Source organism: Tyto alba, unplaced genomic scaffold (assembly GCF_018691265.1).
Source record: "Tyto alba isolate M040663 unplaced genomic scaffold, T.alba_DEE_v4.0 Super-Scaffold_17, whole genome shotgun sequence".
In the NCBI taxonomy this organism is placed as follows: domain Eukaryota; kingdom Metazoa; phylum Chordata; class Aves; order Strigiformes; family Tytonidae; genus Tyto; species Tyto alba.
The window spans coordinates 7926108-7945300 of NW_024881279.1; the positions used below are offsets into that span (position 1 = coordinate 7926108).

Genomic DNA, 19193 nt, shown 5'->3' on the forward strand with positions numbered 1-19193 from the left:
AGCTACCTCTGCCTCATCCCCCCTTCATCCCTCACCTCTATTTTTGGCGCCTGCACCCCCGTTCGTGGCGCTTGCAGGACTTAGTGATTCCCCCGGGGCTGGGACAGCTGCAGTGTGGGCTGCCAGAGCTGCTCTCGGCCGAGATTTCCAGCCTCAATGAGCATCGTTAAGTGATAGTGGGGGCTTGGGGTCATATAGCGCAGGTGGGGACAGCAGCCACTGAGATGGGGACACTCCAGGATATTTGTACTGCTCTGGCATCACCTGGCATCAAAGCAGCTCTCTGACCTCCTGCCCCATCCCAGGTGGAACAGGGAAAAACTCATATCCATGCCTGATGTGAAGAAGAGACACCAGAGCCAGGTGACCAAACATGATGATGGGAATGGCCATGCTGGCACAGGTCCCTTGTACCAGCAGGTGAGAGGCAGGTAGGAAAGAAGAAGCAGATGTCAGCCTTTTCCACTTCTCCAAAGACGTAATGAAGGCCAGATTTGCCCCTGGCTTCGGTTCCTCAGAGCCTCTATCAACTCCAAGTCAGCACAGGAATTTCAGCATCGCTCTGATGTGGTGTCTAGCCGCAGACCACAAGAGAGGAGCGGTGGGTGCCAGGGAGCACAGCACCACATCTGGGCAGCCCATCCAGCACGGCAGCTGCCAGCACTTGCTCCTGGCTGGATCCGGCTCTTGGGCCATGAGGAAAGCTGCACGGAGGCTTCATCCAGCCCTTCCCAGAGCTCTGCCCCAGCCTCCAGAGGAACCCTGTGTATGGTCCTGCTTTGACAGGGTGGCGATGGGTGACAGCAGTGCCTAGGGAGGCAGCGGAGGCAGAAAGTGCTGGGTTTCCTTCCAAACGACTATATGGCTGAGCACAATGAGCTGGAGAGCATCCTGGGCTGGGGAGCATCCTGCAGCCCCGAACGCCAGCCACAGACATGACAGGGTGACAGTGGTGTCAGAAGGTAGCACTGAGCCGTATGCCATATGGTGCTGTGTCCCTACAGATGCTTGCCCACCTCATACATCCCCCGGCTTCGGGTGCTTGGAGGAGGCACTAGCCACTGGCAGAGGATGGTAGCCCCCTGCCTTTCCTTGCCTCGGGGCCTTTCCACCCCCATCCCACGCACTCTTCCTAACCCCCATGACCAGCCTTGGTATTAAATGTGCTTTGCGGAGCCCCGGGAGGCAGCGGCAGGCTCCTGGGTGAATACTAATAACGATGTCATCCAGTCGCCCCAGACTTTCCCACACATCTGCAGCCACTTAATGTGGGAATCGTTAACCCTCTGCTTACGCAGTGCCTGAAATGCGGCGAAGGAGCGAAGCATGGCCAGGATGCTCCCTGCCAGGCCCCGGCTACCTTCAGGACCCTGCATCTCCCATTGCAGACTGAGTGGGCGAGCCGTGCTCAGCACCCATCAGCTGCGTGGTGAGCACCCAGCTCTGTGCCGGTGCAGGGGGAATCACATCACCAACTTATTGAGAGCAGGAGCCCTGCACAAGCTGGAAAGCAATGAGAGTTGCCAGTGTTTGTCCCTGTCCCTAATGTCATCTTGAGGACAGTCCCAAGATTTGTGACATTTGCATTTTGCTGGGAAGGGTAATCCAGATCCTGAAGAGCAACACCAAGCTCTGGGGAGGGGAGAGGGGGGCCTGTGCTGGCAGCACATTGATTTGGGCTACCCTGGTCCAGCATCCATCTCTCTGGGGACCAGCTCTGCAGAGCATGGAGACGCAAGTGCTATCAGAGATGCGGTTCAGGCATCTGGGAAAACCAAAAGGGCTTGTGAGAGTCTGCAGTGGGGCTGATGGAACTGGGATGGGGAGTTGTCCTCTACAAGAGGGCTGCTGGCTGTTGCAGAGAGGAGAGGATACTCTCAAGGAATTTTCTGGGGTGTCTTTTCTTGCTGCATTCCTCCTGCTCTCTGGGATGCTGCTCCAGAGCTGTATGGCAGGAATGATGCATAGGAGACATGGTCTGCTCTCCCTTTCCTCCTGCTGCAGGAGGGTGGCAGGAGAAGCTGTGCATTGGGAAGAAGGTGCTAGAGGGGCTGTATGTGGGGCCACACAGGTCTGGGATGTGCTGGCCTGAGGCCACAGGTTTGCCTTTGGGAGCAACAGAGGCTGGGGGGGACTGGGGAGGCCATTGGCCCATGGAGCTGCTGGGGAGGTGATGGGACAGGAGGATCTAGGGGGAAAGGGGAAAGAGGGGCGACACATATTTGACCCTCTGCAGGCATCTCCATGTCCTGCTGAAACCAGGATAGGGGTTCAGAGCAAGCCTGGGCACAAAGCAGGGCTTGCTTTCCTGGGGTGAGTGCCTCCTCCATGGGAGGAAGAGATGGTGGGGTGGTCTCCCCTGCAAACCTGCTCCATCTGTGATAGCTGCTTGCAGCCTGGCCCTGGGGACCTCCTGGCCCTCCCTTCCCCAGCCCTCCTGCTTCCAGGAGATGGCATCACTCGATCACGGATAGCAGCACCAAACCCCAGGGAGCGTCAGGGGAACCTTGGCCCCTCTCTCTCTCCACTGCATCCTACCTGGTTTCCACCAGGAATCTCAGGGTTTGAGGACTAGCAGGAGCTCCCCAGGCTGGGTTTGGTGCTGGGGGTCTTTGGGGTGGATGAAGAGGGTACTGCCACCTCCCCTCATCCAGCTGGGGACCCTCAGAGTCTCTGGCAGCCTGTAACCTGCTCACTCATGGGACGCCAGTACAGGCAGCATCCTGGGGCACCGAGGGTCCCCAACAGCACCCTTCAGCCCCAGGCTAGCTGCTAGGATGCTCCTTGGGGAGCCCATGGAGGGCTCCTTGCCTGGCTTTTCCCCAGCACAAATTTAGCCAATCCTAATCCCCACTAGCAGCAAACAGGCCAAATTGAAACAAAAGAGGGAAGTTATTGTTGGTGGATCTTTATGGCCTAACTGTCTTCCCCTGCCCCCTTTGCCCTGTGCCGAGGGAGCTCTGTTAGCCGGCACCTGGTGATGCTGCACCTCACTGAGCCCTTCACCTGCCACAGGGAGAATGTAAGCTTGGGGTGCTGCCCCCAGACCCCTGAACCCCTGCTGGTCCCCAGGAGCTGCCTGAGCCCTTGGCCTCAGCTCCACAGGCTGGGAAAATGGAAAGGGGGGACTGAGTTGCCCATCACTGCCTGCCGAAAACAGCCAGCAGCAGGAATAACCCCCAGATTCCCCATCCCCGAAATGCAGCCGCCCCTGGGCTGGGACCCAGCAGCCACCTGGGCTCCTCCATACCTCCCATCATCTGCTCAGGGGGAGATTTTCTTCTTTTCTTCCTTCTTTTCCCACTCCCTTGGCCAACGTCTCTTCACTGATGTGAGGGGGAGGAGGAGGAGGAAGAAGGCCTTGGCTCTCTTGTTTAAACAAAGCCGTGGCTGTACTGAGATCTTGGGAAAAATCCAGGATAGATGGGGTTATACAGTGCATCAATCAATCTGCTCTGTGGAGTGAGCTGAGATTGTCACCAGGTGGGACAGTCATAACGGTCACCTTTGTCACAAGGAAGGGAGCTGGGACAAGGCTGGGCGAGGGGACTCTGGGGGGCACATGGAGGATGTTGCAGGTTGCTCACCTCTTGTGGTACCTCTGGCCATGCCAGGTCTTGGGAGGCAGAGCCTGGGCGATGCTAGCTCTGGGGGTGACTTCCCATTGTTGAGGTTTTACTCTGCTCCCTTCTTGCAAGCCAAATCCCTTACCTCTTCAATCTCCCTTCGATCTCATCCTAGCTCCCACCTCCTTGCAGGGAGTGGATGTGGCACAGGGGCATCTGTGTAATATTTTCAGTGAGTTTTAGCCAGAATTGGAGCTGGAGCAATGGGACGGGTTGCCCAGGACTGATGCAGAGCCACAGCTCTGGGGGTGGGGGTGCTGCCCTGTTATGGCTCCAGCCCCGATTGCAGGGTGGGAAGGGCAGCAGCCTGGCCTGGATGCAGCTGGGAGGGCTGCGAGGTGGGTCCAGCTCTTGCAAAGTCCACCCTGAGCAAACAGATGACAGCAGTGCTGCGGGGGCTTGGGGACATGCTGATCCCTCCACGAACACGGGAGAGCTCAGGATGCTGTGGGGAGTGAGCGGGGTCCCAGGGAGCACCGGCGGCTGAGTGCTGTCCCCAACCCACTGGTTAATGGTGGGGACATCTGCCACCGGCTGCAGAAAGGGAGAGCAAGAAGTAGTGGTGAATCAAATGTACTAAGTTCCTCAAGTCAAAGAGGCTTTGCTGGTTTTGTTACCATCACCCTTTTAACCCCACAAATCTGGGAGGCAATCCCACATTGGTAACACTTCTCAGGTTCATATCTGTGATCAAGAAAAGCTCTGACAGTCTCTTTTTTTATCCCCTCCTCTCAATTTCATCCTAAATCTCTTTTTACCTTCTTTTTATTTTTCTGTTTCTTATTGTCAAATTCCAGAGTGTTTCTTTCCCGGAGGGTGAGGACCAACCAGTTCTCACCTCACTCATGTTTCCATCAGAGGAAGGGGCTGGTGCAGCGAAAAGGACAGAGGTGGCCTTGGGGAGGTGACAAAACACCCTTCTGGAGCCTCAGTTTCTGTGCTCCAGTTTGAGGAGAAAAATCCAGTCTGCAAATGACGACTCTGACTATGCAGTGGTGGCCAGTGCCACCAGAGTGTGACACTGGTGGGGAGGGGGACATCAGCGGGGAGGAGGGTCCCAGCTGCAGGTGATGGGGGTTTCTGGCCTGGATGGCACAGAGCTGGTCCCTCATCCCCCCTCGGAGCGGAGGTGTGTCTGGTGTGGTGGGTGACAAGCGGGTGATCTCCCACCTCTGGGCAGACACGGCTTCACAAGGGTCCTGTTTCTACTTGGTTTTCCCTATCAAAAAACATATAGGGATGGTTTTGCTTCTTTAGGAGAGAAAACAGTCAATAAATTCTTCCTGCCACAGGGTCACAAGCCCCTTGGCACCAAGTCCTAACCCAGGGACTCCCTGTTGGGTCCATGGTGGGGGCACTACCCTTGTGCACAGTTGGCTGGCTGTCTGTCTGTCCCGCTCTCTGGGACTGGGCTGAGCTTTGCCACCAGGGTTGGAGGGGAGAGTTTGCCCTGGATGGAGTAAACACAGGGAGACCCAGAGCCTTCCCTTCCCACCAGCCCCCCCTTTTCCAAATCAGGTGGATGCTGGTGTCAGGCATAGGAAAGCGTCACTCCAGGGGAAGGGTTTGGTGTCCCCCAATGTGGGGACAGGGATGATGGCAGGCACAGCCCAGCTTGTCCCCTGCCTGCAGCCGGGCTTTAATACAAGAGCTCAGCCCAAGGCACCCTGTTCTGGGGTACAGATGGTTGCAGGGACGGGGTCGGCTCCCTCGGGGCATCCTCATGGGTGACACCTGTGACGCCCTAGTGTCCCCAAAGCTGGCTGCTACAAAGGGACCACAACTGGTGGCATGAGGACAGCTGTGGGAGTGGAGCCAGCGGAGGGGATTCAGGGTTCTCAGTGCTCCCCTGGGGTCACCCACCACCTCGGCCCCCCTGCAGTCAGGGTGGGAAGTTTGAATTCGCCCCCCTCACCAGCCAGGGGGTTCCTGCACTTTGAAATGCAAACCTGCCTTTCAATGCAAATGTTGCGAGAGGTTGGGCCCAATAAAAGCCTGTGGGCAGGGAGGTGCCTGGCCCCAGGACACAGCTCCCCAAGGCGCCCAGGTGAGCGGCAGCGAAGGAGGGGCGGCCAAGCCAAACCCGGCCCGCAGCCGGCGGCACGGCGGCGCAGCATGTGCGCGGAGCCGGCCAGGGAAGATGTATGTAGGTTATCTTTTGGATAAGGACACCAACATGTATCCCAGCCCTGTCCGGCATCCCAGCCTCAACCTCAACCCTCAGAATTACATGCCGGGGCCACCCCAGTACTCGGACTTCGCCAGTTACCACCATGTGCCGGGGATTAACAACGACCCGCACCACGGGCAGCCGGCGGCCGCCTGGGGCTCTCCCTACACCCCTGCCAAGGAGGACTGGCATTCCTACGGGACCACCGCTGCACCTTCCACCGCCAGCCCGGGGCAGTTTGGATTCAGCCCCCCCGATTTTAACCCCATCCAGCCCCCGGGCTCTGGACTCCTGCCTCCGCCCATCAGCAGCTCGGTCCCCCAGCTCTCCCCCAACGCCCAGAGACGCACCCCGTACGAGTGGATGAGGCGCAGCATTCCCAGCACCAGTAACAGCGGTAAGGAAACCCCCTGAGCCCTGCAGCCCTGCGTCTTCCTAGGTGCAGAGGATCCCTGCGCTTGAAGTCCTGTGGGGCTGGATCCTGCTCTGTGGCTCTCCCTGCATGGGGACTGCCGGGAGGGACAGCACGCTTGGCCTGCCCTCGGCACGGCGCCTGGTCCCCAAAGGGCAGGGGGACCCCACTGCTTAGGTGGCAGGGGCTGAGGACAGGCAGGGAGGGTACCATGCTTCTGCATTGCTGGCAGATGGGGTCATATGGTTGGAAAGTCTTTTTCCCCAGTTGGTCTCTGCCCTTGCACCCCTGCCCTCACCTGCTGCCATCTAGGTAGGATGGGCAGAGCCAGAGAGCCCTGGGATCCCGGGGTCCTGCCAGCCCCGACGAGGTGTCAGGTGGGCTGTTTCACATGTGTAAGCATGAGCGTGTGTGGGGCTGCGGCTGTGCAGGAGTGTGAGAGCTGAAGTGCAGCTACGTGTGAGAAACCATGTATGGGAGGTGTGCCTATATATGTGCAAAGTGCCTTATGCTGCGTGCATGTGTAACGTGTGTGTATATGAGTGCAGGGAAGGTACCATATGTATATGTGCAAAGGGAAGGTGCTGCACGTGCTGTATATAAGGTGTATTCAGTGCATGTGAGGTGCTATAGGCTCTGTGTGCACGTGCAAGGTACCCTAAGTAGAATGTGTATATGGGGCTTGCTGTATAGCTAGCGTCAGTGAGTGTGTGCAGGGGATGCTGCATACTCAACATGTGCGTGCAAGGTGCTGTGTGTTGAGGACGGTGCAAGGTGTGGTGTGTGTACAAGGTGTGGGGGGCATGTGTGCACGCGTGGTGCGTGTGCAAGCTGCAGCATGTGTGCACATGCATGCTGCTTGCAAAGCGGGGTGCGTTTGGGGACGGTGCCACGTGGAGGGCGCACACGGGTGCTCCGGGTGCAGCACGACATGTGTGCAGAGTGTGTGGGTGCTGTGCAACGCATGAGTGGGTCCGTGTCCCCCCCCCCCCATCTCTGGCCTGGACATTGAGTGGCCATGCTGTCACCAGGGTCCTGTCCCCCTGTCCCTGTGTTCCCCAGGTCCTGTCTCTGCTGAACTCCTGACCTGGGAGAAGCGTCTGGGTGACCCCAGCCCCCTGCCCCGCTGAGCAGGGGCCCCGCTGCCCACTTCAAAGGCAGTGGGCAGATCCCCCCTTGGGGCCAGCCCAAATTGACAAGGGCTTCGCTTTGTCATGGAGATGGTGGCTGGCTCCTTTGGCAGCGAGGTGAGGTGCGGGGCCCTTTGTCCTGCCCTGCCCATGTCCTTTCATCTTCCCCTCCGGGCTGTGACCACCACTGCCAGCCCAGCCTGGACCCGTCCTGCCCACAGCGGGACCCTCTGCCTGCCGGGCTTGCCCAGACCCACCATCCTTCTCCCATGCTGGCCATGAGCTCTGCAGAGCACTGCTGGGGCCAAACTCACTACAGGAGTGGGCTGTGCATGCCTCAGGGACAAGTTTCATTTTGGATGCTCCATCTCTCTGGGACTGGGGCCAAGGCTCCCTGTTTGCAAAATGTCTTCAATTTTAGGCTTGTTTCTGGTTCCCTGATGGCCCAGCCCCATGCAGGGACACTTGTGCAAGGGGCTCTTGCAGAGGTGCCGGGGGTCTTCCAGCATGAAAGATAGCTTCTTGTGTTTGCTGGATCTGTGTGGCAGAAATGGGGATGCAAATGGGGATGGGACTGTCCCAGCAGGACCAGTAGCTGTGGTGGAGCAGACAGAACATGCCAATAAATGGAAAAAAAAACATCTCCAGTCTGGAAGGAGGAGGGGAGAGGCAGGCTGGTATTTCCTGGCCCATTTATAGGTACTGAATATACTTATTTAGGAAAAATGCCTCCCTGCATACTTGGTGATGGAGATCCACAGGCGTGCTGGGGCTAAGGACTTCCCTCTGCCATGAAGTGGAAGGGGGGGTGTGATCCTGCATCCCCCCCACGTAACTGGGACCCCGCCACTTGTGAAGTTTTTGTTGGTCTGAACATCTCAGTTTCTTGAGGAGAGAGGTGGGAGGGAAAATTAATGAGGGGAGAAAGACATCAGTACACCTCTCCTCTGGATCAAGGGCATGGTTTTACACCCAGGAGTGGGGCTGAGATAAAACAGGGGCTTGAAAGTGCCTCTGATTGAGTTAGATGACAATTGAGTTGATTGAATTCTGGAAAAATATAATTAGTTGCTTAGTTTGTATCTCTTAGATTAAATACATACAAAGGGAGAAATAAATCAGCCTTGTTCCCCTTGCACACAGAGGAGGAGCTGCCCCAGCTCAGCCACAGCGATGCAGAGATGGGTGCTGGGGTGAAAGCCCCTTTCTTGTGGTGCTTCTTTGGGATGGATGGCCAGCAATGTCCCTTTTTAAGGCACTTGCAGATTAAGGACCTGTCCTTGCATCTCTGCTGGGTCTAAGCCCAGTGGTGCTGGTGCCAAGCGGCTGCAGGATTTGACCATGGTGGGACTGTGTGCTGGGAGATGATGGGATGCAGCCTGTGTTTTCCAAGGCTGCCCTTTAAAAAAAAAAAAGGCTTTCTCCATTAAGCTTGAAAAAGAGCAGGGTAGAGATGGGTTTGACATAGATAAGGGTGAAATTCTTAGATGAATCGTTTTATTGAAATCAATAAACTGGACTTTAATCAGTCTGGATTGATTAACTACCCATCTCACCGCAGTGGGAATAGGAAATGAATACACAGACTTTTTTGCTATAAATATCAACAGTTTCATTGCGAACGCTATAAATCATAATACTTCAGAGGGTTGTAAATTAAGGTTCCCTCTCTGTCTTGCCTTGTATAAACAGCTCTTGGCGGTGGTTTGAAAGCTTTTGGGAAAGAAATGTGCAGTAGTAAGAGAAAATGTTACACAGGGAATATGAGTGTGTTGGGGGCTTCTGCAAATGCGATCCAGAGCCTGAGAAAAATCAATGAGAAATCTCCCAGTGACTCACTGCAGAGTCAGGCTTTACAGGGGGATGATTTTCTATACCTGTTGCTAAATACATACGTGCTTCACCCAGCTGAGCCAAGATAACTCTGTAGCAGAAGGGATTGTAATGCAAGAGAGTCAGTCACTGGAAATCAGGGGCTAAAGGGAACCACGCTGGAAGATGTCCCCAGGCCTCATTTCTCTCTTCGATGTCACCTCTTTTTCTGCTCATAAAATCTTCATGAGCAGCCTGTCAGAGCCTCATGCTTCCTCCTTATTCACAATTATTTGCAAACTTCCCTGTGAATTGCACCCCAGCTCTATAAAAAGCTCAGGAAGGCAGCTGGAAATGGATGCTGGCTGAACTTTGAAATTCACCCTCTGCTCGTTAGTTATGCAAATCCTCAGATACTGCCTCGGGTCTGGCTTTTAGGTCACTAATCAAGCCCAGGCCACAGTGCTCAATATTGCAAGTGAAAGTGCAATTGGGGCATCCCTTGGGGAGGCAAATGTGCTCGGGGCTTCATGTGGTATCCATGCCTGTGGTGCCCCGGCAGGTTACCAGTGATGCTCTGAGCATGGGCGAGTGGCAATTTGCTGGGTGTGCAGTTTTCCATCTCAGTTTTCACTATTTCCAGCTCAGTTTACCAGATCTATTTGTTGCCTTAGTGAGGTCCATGAAAGCTGGAGGAAAGAGTAAAAACACCAATAATGAGACGGAAACATTTCTCCTGGACAGGTGGGATTCTTGCTGGGCATAGTATGTTTTGGGCTGATGGTGGTGGCTGGAGGATGGTGCATTTCCTCAGTCAGTCCCTGCATGGGGAACCCCTCTTTAGGACATGGTGACTCCCCGTGAGACCCTTCTCTCCCCCCGATCACCTGGTGTGTGTGCATGCATTGGGCCCCATCCGTCTTCTCTGTTTGAATTATTAACCCACAACCTGCTCCCGGCCCCAGCTGGGATTTGTTGACTGCTTAGCCTGCTGGCCAAGGTACAGGCCTTTCAAACTTTCCTGGAATTGACTTTCTTTGAACAAAAAGGGATTCCCTGCAGCACTGGTGATACCTACGTGATGGGCTTGGCTGGCTAATACCCCAGGATTAGCAAAGGGACACTTTAAACTTCTGGCCAATGGCAGATGTTTCCTAGAGCAGACCCTTCAAGGACGCCCACTCCACCGCTGTTAGCTTTGTGATTGCCTGGATAAGTGGCCGGATCTTTACCCCACGTTGCCCCACGGAAAGGATGGGCTGAGCCCCGTGGAGCTGCGAAGAGGGAGAGAAGCCCCGGTGCCCAGCCAGCACCAGCACTGCCTTGTTCTCCTCCTCCTCCTCCTCCTGCTGCAGCCAGGCCAAATCCAGCCAGGTGACAGATACGGATGAGCTGGACCTGGGTGCAGCACCATGGGGCTGGCGTGAAGGTGATGCTCTGAAACTGGCTGTTTTCAGCCCGTGGGTGCTGGCCAGCCCATGCACCGCCCTGGCGCTCCTCGGCCTCCTGTGCTGGTGCGGTCTTTGACCTGGCGCGGGAGCCTGGCTGGCGGTGCTTGGCTCGGCGCTCATAAAACTATGGGAGCAACTGAAGGAATCTGCCAGTTGTCAAAATAAAGGGTTGAGTCACTGTGGGGCTGGGAAATGCTTGCCCCAGCTCCCAGCCTCAGGTTGCTGCCCCCAGGGTTGAAGCATCTCCTGTCATGCTGCTCTGTGTCCAAGAATGCGGGGTTGTGATGGGGAACCCCCCGGCTCGGGCTCGATACAACTGCTGGCAACCTGCTCCTCATCCCCTTGGGGTTTGCACCTCCTGGGAGGAAGATGAGGCTTTCAGGAGGGGTGCCTTCGCCTACGTGTGTGGGTGTGGGTGCAGATCCAGCCCCTTCCCACTGTGCTGGCAGCACGGAGCTCAGCCAGGACCAGCCTGTGCTCCTGCACACCAGTCTGTGCTCTCCAAATCCGGATCTTTGCCCGGGTATTTCTGCCCCTTCCTGGCAGCCGGGCTGCCCTGCTTGGCTGTGCTGTGTGCTAAGCCCGAGGCTCTGCCTTCTGGCTCTGCTGATCCCATAACCTCCAGGCAAGCAACCCCGAGTCACACGCCCTCACTTACAGAAAAGCTGTGGGACTTTTTTTGAAGCCTAGAGCTTGATCCTCTGTGTGCAGGAGGCTAGAAAGCCATCAGGACAAGTGGCATGGTTTCATAAGTGAAACATTTACAGATCATGATGTACCAAGCTGAATCAGGTTTTATTGCTAGTGGGTGCCCACGAGAACATTGCTGATGGCTCTGAAGCCTTTGGTACCAGGAAGAAATCCACAGGTCAGGCCAATGTCAGGGGAACAGCCACGCAAGGAGCTGCCCTGGGGACAGGAGGGTCGCTGGGCTGCCCAGAGGGGCCCCCAGGACCCACGGGCACAGATGAGTCCTGCCTTCAGCTGGCAGCTCTGGAATGCCCATCTCTCCAACCTGGAGCAGAGCTGGGAGAGCCTTGGCAGGGTCCATCGGGTGAGGATTCCTCCAGCACACCCTCCCTCTGCAGTACGGAGACATTAAATACATATGGGGGGCGGGGAGAGGTTCCTCTCAGCCAGTTTTTGACGCCCGGCAGTTGTCTAAATCCAACACCCTTTGGCAGAGGAATGATCTCAGGAAGGATTGCCCTCCAGAGGAGCTCCTTTCCTGTGGGTGGTGACAAAGCAAGACACATGGCTCTGGTCTTTTGCTCCATGTCAGTCATCCCATCCATCAATCCTCTGCTTCCTGCGGTGGGGGAAAAATAGCTGATGATATTGAAGCATGCACAGGAAGGGGAAGGCTTGTGAAAACCCTGACTTGCTGGTTCCCAGCACTTGGGGAAGTGAGGGGTTTGGGTTTATCCCCCCTTTCCAGCCACAGAGGAGCATGGGTGCTCTGGGGGGGTTGCCGGAGCTGGAGGGGTGCAAGTGAGCATGGGGTAAGGGGGGAAGAGGGAGGGCGTCAGGGGGCTCAGCCCCTGCTGCTGTCAGTGCAGACTTTGGGGTTCCCGTTTCCAGTAGGTTTAGAGACACGGGGATGAGCTGGGCTGTCTGTCCCAAGCATCAGCATCACTGCTGCACTACGTGGCTGCCATTGCCTCTGCTCAGCAGAGGGAGCATCGACCCCTGCACACAGAGGCAGCTGGAGCACATCTGGCTGCCAGATGAGAGTGGCTCCAGCCAACCTGGAGGCTCCTGAGCTTTAGGATCCAACCCCAGCTCTCTTCTGGGCCTGGGGTCTCTGTCATGGGGCATTGCTCTGCTGGCTGTCCCCCTCTTTGCAGTGTGTGGGAGGATTTCCCCCCATGGAGCTGCAGAAAGAACAGAGGGTTCAGCTGTCCATGGAGTCCCACCAGCGATCAGAGTCCATGGCTCTGACCCTGGCACTCCACTCTGGTTTGGAGCTGCTTCTGTGCCTCAGTTTCTCCATCCATAGCTTTACCTAAGCTACGCCAGGGATGGGGGGAAGCTTTCCTTGATGCTTTCCCTGAGGAGGAATGGCAAATCTTGATAGAGAGATGATTCTTCTGGGATGGGAGGATTTTATCCTCTTTGCAAATAGATGCTGCTCATTGAGAACCAAGCATCTTTATTATGGAGAGAAAGCGCCTACCTGGAGGTGACAGCCCTGCACCCCATCTTGCTGCACTTTAACTCCAGGGCAGACAAGTTCTTTTCCTGGCACTCACCAGTGATGAGACTTTCACACCTGATGTTTTTCAGCATTAAAATATTGTAGTGCCATCAGATAGTGTGGAACCAGGAACCTGGTAGACAGACAGGCAGATGAGGCTGTACAGATGGAGTCAATGCATGGCCAGAGCATTGCCAGCAAGGTGAGACTATGCAGGGTGGCTCCGGGAACATGTTGTCCAGACTTTTCATGCCAGTTATGTGAGGAACTGAAGCACAGCAGGGCGTATAGAGCCACTGCAAAGCATCATGCAATGTGCCCATGTCCCCAGGGCTCGGGGACCTCTGCGATGGGGTGCAACAGCCAGCACCACAGTCGGATCCCATTTTGGTGGCTCCGGCGAGTGGTTCAGGGCTGTTGTACCCTGCCTGTCCTGATCTGGGCCTTGATGGCTGCGTCACGGCTTCCTGCGGATCCAGGGTTTGCAGTGGCTGCAATTTTGAGCTGCTTTGACCTGTGAAATATAGACCTTTAGAAAAATGTGTGGGTTTATGCCATGCTGATCCCACCGTGGCTGGGAGAGCTCTGTCCCATGGATGGGGATCCTCTGTTTAGAGCTGGCCGGTGCATCGCTCTGTGGGACTGGGGAAGAGACAAGTTCCAAATAACACACACCAGCTCTTGCTCCTTTGCTATTTCACACCTCATCCCTTGGTGCCACTGCCACCCCACAGTCTCTTTCCTCCCTGGTTTGAACCAGCCCCTTCCCAGCTGTTCTTAGAGATGCTCAACATCAGCCTCAAAATATCCTATATTGCCTAACTGTTAGGGTGTTTGGGGCACAGTTTCTTGTTGAAGGCCATCCTTTGGGCAGACCAGGGCTGGAGAGGGTCAGTTACCACATCCCTGCCAGCCTCCACCATGGCCATGATAGTGCAGAGCCCAGGGTAGTGGGCACGGGGATCTAGTTTGTTTTCCCCTTCCCCTGTGAGGCTCCTGACCCAGCCCAGGGCAGGATCTCCAGCATCCCCATCCCCAGGAGAGGGCTGCTGTGGGGAGCGGATCTGGGCTGGGGGTCAGGACCCCGTCCCCCCACGTGTGTGCGAGTGCGTGTGCGTGCACACTCAGGAGTGTGTCCCTTGGGGTTTGCACAGCACATTAAAGCTATTCCCTTATCTAATCATGACTCAGGTGAGTGCTATTAGGGTTATACATTAACAGGAGTAACGATACCCTCTCCCCACACAGCCATTGGCCCTGCCTTGATCCCAAAGCCGAAACCATTCCCGCTGGCCCTGCGAATGGCTCCATGTGGCTGCCCGAGCAGTTCCTTTGCCTGGTCTTTTGGGGACAAGCAGCAGGGACTTTAAATGCACAGCAGGGTTGGAAGGGGCTAGTGGCTGTGCTAGTAGGCATCACCATCACCTCTTTTTCACCCCGTGCACCCCATCGCACTCCCTCTGGGTGCAGCTGTCGCAGATCCAGACTATCCCAGCCTTGGGACAGCCCAGCCATCCTCTGAGCTTCCCTGGAAATTCAGGAGGGACTCTGTCCTTCTGCTCAGCCGTGCTTCTCGCTGCGGCGCCAGGGTCTTTCCCCATAGGTACAAGGGTTCCCCATAAGGAGACAGGCTGGCTCATCCCGAATTTCCTCTTTCCTTTCACAGAGCCATAAAAAGTCTCCAGGAGAGAGTTAAGTGTAACCCGGCATTCATATTCAAGGTAGCTGAATTATTCATTGTCAATAGTATTTCTTGGGAATCTTTTTCTTTTCCTTGTGAATCACCCACAACCCATTCCCAAATTCAGCAAACATTGCTGAGACCAATAATTAGTCGAGATGAATAACTTTCCATCTCTGGCATGGTGGTGAGCCCTCTGCTTGGTGTGTTTGCTACATGATATTGGCCAGTGAGAGGTTGGTGCCCAGCTCATACAGAGACAGCTCGCCAGCACAGCCGGGTACCTGCCAGACCCGAGGCAAAGCAGAGGCTTCATCAAGGATAAACGGTGAAGAGGGAATAACAAAGAACAAGCTGTGATGGATCTATTTACAGCTGCAGCAGGAAATAATAATTCCTGCTGAAATTCATGGCATATGTGGTATTCACAAACTGCCTTATTTTCTTATTCTTTAATTTATGTATTTTTTTACTTCGTCTGTCAATTCTTTTGCTTTTCAGCTGTTTTTTCTCCAAGCACTGGTATTCAAATAGCAACATTGCAAATAAGATCATTTTAAAGTCATTATCTCTTTGGAAAGGTTTTTGCTTTCAAATAAAAAAAAAAAAAAAAAGTGGAAAAAAAAAAAAAGGAGAAATTTATATGCGAAAGAAAAGAATTTGCAGGAGTCCCTGAGCCTGGAGCAGACTGAGGGAGCCTGGTTTCTCATGGAGCTGCTAAACCTCACATAAATGTCTGCCGGCACATCTGGTTTATTCTGTAACTCCGCAGGAATAGCTGTGTTTGCAAATTCAGCACAGGTCCCTCCTGGGCTGGGATGTAGAAGTCCTTCTCACGCCAAACAACCCTTCACCCGTGGGGTGGTGAGAGGCAGCAGCCACCCCACGGGAAGGACAGGGGCCCCGTGGGAGAGCAAGGGGAGAGCGTGGGGTCCCCCATGGGCCGGGTGCCCCTGGCATCACCCCAGCCCTGCACCGCACCGTGGCCAGTTTTGTTTCGAGCCTCCACGGCAGATGTGTGCCAAAGAGGGGACAAATGTCCGGCGGTGCTGCCGTAGAGCCTTGCATGCTAAATCGCTGCATTTCGGCCACGTGTCTGCACACATCTTGCTCAATCAAATTACCGTTTTTACCCTGTTTCTACCTGCAGAGTCACCCTGTGAGGCCAGAGGCAGGTTTGCTCTTGGTGGTGGTGAGGAGGGATTAGGTGTTTGCTTTCAAACAGCCCTGGGACGAGCTGGGCTCCCCACTCTCTAAAATGGTGACTGAATTCGTCACATCCCTTGAATACGAGCTGGTGGCTAAAGCCCAGCCCTGGTGCTGGGAGGTCTGGTTTCTATTCCTGGCCATGCTGCAGCCTTGCTGTGCTCCTACCCTCCTCTACTGATCACTGGAGAGCATCAGTGCTTCTTGAGGACCATGCTGGTCCTTCAGCCATCAGTCCACTTTCATTGTGCTGAGCCTTTTGCCAGCACCTCCAGGAGCGAGGACAGGAGGACACAGAGAGCGACATAGTCATGGAAATTGGGTGCTAACTTGAATTGCAGGGCTGATGCTTTTGTTCCTGGGAGTGCTGGGGTCAAGTCCCAGCAGGGTGAGATGCTTCCTGTGCTCATCCTGGCTCCATGTGCACCCAGGGGTGCACACATGCTCATGTGCTTCCACACACTGGCTCTTGCTTATTTAGTAGAAAACCTGCTGCCTTTTTGCATCCCATGGAATGCCGTGAGGGAAATGACCCCGAGGAGCCCCTCTCTCACTTGGAGTGTACTGTGGCCATGGGTCGTCCTCCCTTTGACACTCTTTTACATTTATCTTTCAGAATCAGAAGTGGCTTGGGAAAGTCCCCATCTCCTTGCAATGGGGAAGCAGGAGAGAGACACCCTTAAAATTAAAATTGAGTTAGTTGAGAAACAGCTTGGCAGTCTGAGGGTTGGGGTACTGGTCTGTGGAGATTCTCTGATGTCTGCTTAGGGTCGAGTCTGCTCTGGAGTCTCTGAAGCATGGTTTTGCCCTGTGTCACCCAAACTCCTGATTCCACTAGGATGGTCAGAATTTAATAATATTGCTGAGATTTATCAACGTCCACCCAATTTGACCCAAACTGGCTGATGTGACAAGGACTCATTAGGGGGAGTGGATGAGCAGGATAGCAGGCACACAAAGACCCCTTTGCTGGGGGAAACAGGCTGCAAGCGAGGTTATACAGGTTGCTGGGTCACTAGAAATCCCTCCATGCACATCTGCAGCAGTGATGGGCAGTATCCTGTTCATGCTGGTACACCCAGGGCAGTGGCAGGAAAGTCCATGGAGCTGTTTTGGGCTTGCTCCTGCCCCTTCCCATGGCAACACTGCTCTCAGCAGCAGAAAATCAGGACAAGATGGGCAAATGTGTCTGCCAGTAGAACAAGTGGCCAGGTTCCCAGTCAGAAGGACAGTGGCTGTTCAGCTGAAAGCACAGCTCTGTCCCTCTCAACACCCCGGAACAGGATTTTGTTATTTTGGGTGGAGAAGCAAATATTCACAGCTGTGTTTATTCCCTGCCTGCGAGCTCTTCTGCAGAGGAAAGCACCAGGGACTTGTCAGGAAACTGTTGGGCATGGGCATCCTTCCTCGAAGTGCCACTCGCACCCCCTGCGGCCACCAGCCCCAGCAGAGTTCAAGCCGTTGGCTCCTGCTCCACAGCTCGCCCCGTGTCTCTGTGTAATAAAGGAGATAATGGAGAATATGGCTGGGCTATTTTTGACTCTATTTTTCTGCTAGAAGGCAGAAAGTGCCATTTGCAGTCCTGTGGGACGTGCAGCTATGTGCACAGAGATGTGGGGCTCGATGACTCTGAGCTCTGTCCACATCTGGGGGAGCCCAGGGCAAGATTTGGGCTCTTTTTTGTCAAACACCGCTGGTCCATGAAGCGAGTCCCCAGGAGTGCTTGGGCATCGTATGGACTTTCTCCAGTGTACCTTTAAAGACTGCACCAAATGAATAAACACTGACCTCCATCTTAGCTCAGTACAGGGAGAAGGAAAATAACCCTCTTGGTGGCAGAGAAATGCTGTCATCCCTGGGTTTTCTTGTTCCGTGTGCCTCCAAGTGATGGCACCTTGGGTTTGGGCTTCCTGGCAAACAGCTGGGCTTCCCTCAGCCCTCCCAGGCTGTATTTTTGCAGGCAGCTTGTCCTCAGCCCACCGCAGGGCTTGCAGCTCTGCTCCTCTTGGGCTTGGTGTGTCATGGCATGTGGAATTTATGATCCATCTTCTCAGGATGACTCTGAATCCCTCCTGCTCTTTCCACCAAGCAATTTCCCCAAAGTCCAGGTACTTTTCAACATGGAGAAACACCCTGGTGCTACCCAGGATAGGCATTAAATCCAGCAGAAGCCTCACAGCTCTCTTTTTCACTGGTCTACAGGGCATTGCCATGTTTCTCCTGAGCTCTCTACAGGTGGTTGTGTATCTCCTCTGTAACTTAGGGATGCTCCTACCCCTTCACTGCTCTCTTTTATCCCCTCTCAGCTCACCCCCACTCTGCTCTTTCTGCCAGGCAAGACCAGGACGAAAGACAAGTACCGGGTGGTGTACACGGACCACCAGCGCCTGGAGCTGGAGAAGGAGTTTCACTACAGCCGCTACATCACCATCCGCCGCAAGGCCGAGCTGGCTGCTGCCCTGGGGCTCACGGAACGGCAGGTCAGTGTGCCATGTCCTGGGAAAACCATGTCCCAGGTGGAGATGGGGCTGCAGGGGTTCCACCTTGTTCCGCAGATCTCCCTTCTCTTCCAAACTCAGGGATGCCCCAGGGGGACCCTGAGGGTTCTCATCTTTGGCTGCATCTGTCTCCATCTCTGCATCGGCATCTTTGTCTTGCTGCAGGTGAAAATCTGGTTTCAAAATCGGAGGGCGAAGGAGAGGAAGGTGAACAAAAAGAAGATGCAACAGCAAAGCCAGCCCACCAGCACCACCACGCCAACCCCTCCGGCTGTCGGCACGCTGGGACCCATCGGAGGCCTCTGCAGCAGCAGTGCCCCGAACCTCGTCTCCTCGTCTCCACTGACGATCAAGGAAGAATTCATGCCTTAAACCCCTTCACCAGCTCTAGACACCAAGAGATAAGCACTATGCAGCAGAGGCCAGCCGGTTCGTGTGCTCTGAGGAGTGACAGCCCCTTCCCAAAGACACGATGGTCCCTGGCTAAACCAATGGGGCAGCCAGCAGGGCTGGGCGAGGTGGCACCAGGACCTTCCCAAGAGGCTGGTGGGCTCTCTCCTACGTAAAAACCATAGGTTAGGTAGTATTGCTCTCCTGTAGGAAATGTGCACTGATCTGGTCTCTAGAATTTGTAGCCCAAAGCAAGGTCCTAATGCCAGCAGAAGGAAGGAGGGGGTCGTGGAGGTTGGCTTTCCTATGGTGCTTCAGGTGGAGCTTGTAGGATGCTTCTTTCAGTCCTCCTGGCAATCCAGCTGCCTGGTGCTTTTGGGGCAGTTCGAACGAGACTGAAGTAGAAAAAAAGACCTGGCTGGACTCAAGGTAAAACAAAATTCCACTGAGCTGGCCTCCTGGATCTGCTGTGCCAGCAAGGGGGGTGCCAAAGGCAGAACGAGTTGGACCGTGGGATCCAGGCAGGACCCTTGGCCGTAGGATCTGAGGGGGGGACTCCAAAGCACGATGATGGTGGCAAGCCAGAGCACATCCTTGGCGAGACTCCCCGCACATCCCCA

General features: G+C 55.0%; 1 protein-coding gene across 1 annotated transcript; it reads left to right on the forward strand.

Moving 5' to 3' along the window:
- Positions 1-5715: 5715 nt before the first annotated feature.
- On the forward strand, positions 5716-18604 carry CDX1 (caudal type homeobox 1). Its single transcript, XM_009974217.3, has 3 exons — positions 5716-6193; positions 18020-18165; positions 18349-18604. The coding sequence occupies exons 1-3, from the start codon at positions 5767-5769 to the stop codon at positions 18553-18555; spliced, it is 780 nt and encodes a 259-aa protein (XP_009972519.1). The 5' UTR covers positions 5716-5766; the 3' UTR covers positions 18556-18604.
- Positions 18605-19193: the final 589 nt, after the last annotated feature.

Excerpts from the sequence above, each read along its gene's own strand:
- CDX1 (XM_009974217.3), top strand. The coding sequence starts at position 5,767 with ATGTATGTAGGTTATCTTTTGGATAAGGACACCAACATGTATCCCAGC. Across the intron at positions 6,194-18,019 it reads TCCCAGCACCAGTAACAGCG|GCAAGACCAGGACGAAAGAC; the intron begins GTAAGGAAACCC and ends TCTTTCTGCCAG. Across the intron at positions 18,166-18,348 it reads TGGGGCTCACGGAACGGCAG|GTGAAAATCTGGTTTCAAAA; the intron begins GTCAGTGTGCCA and ends GTCTTGCTGCAG.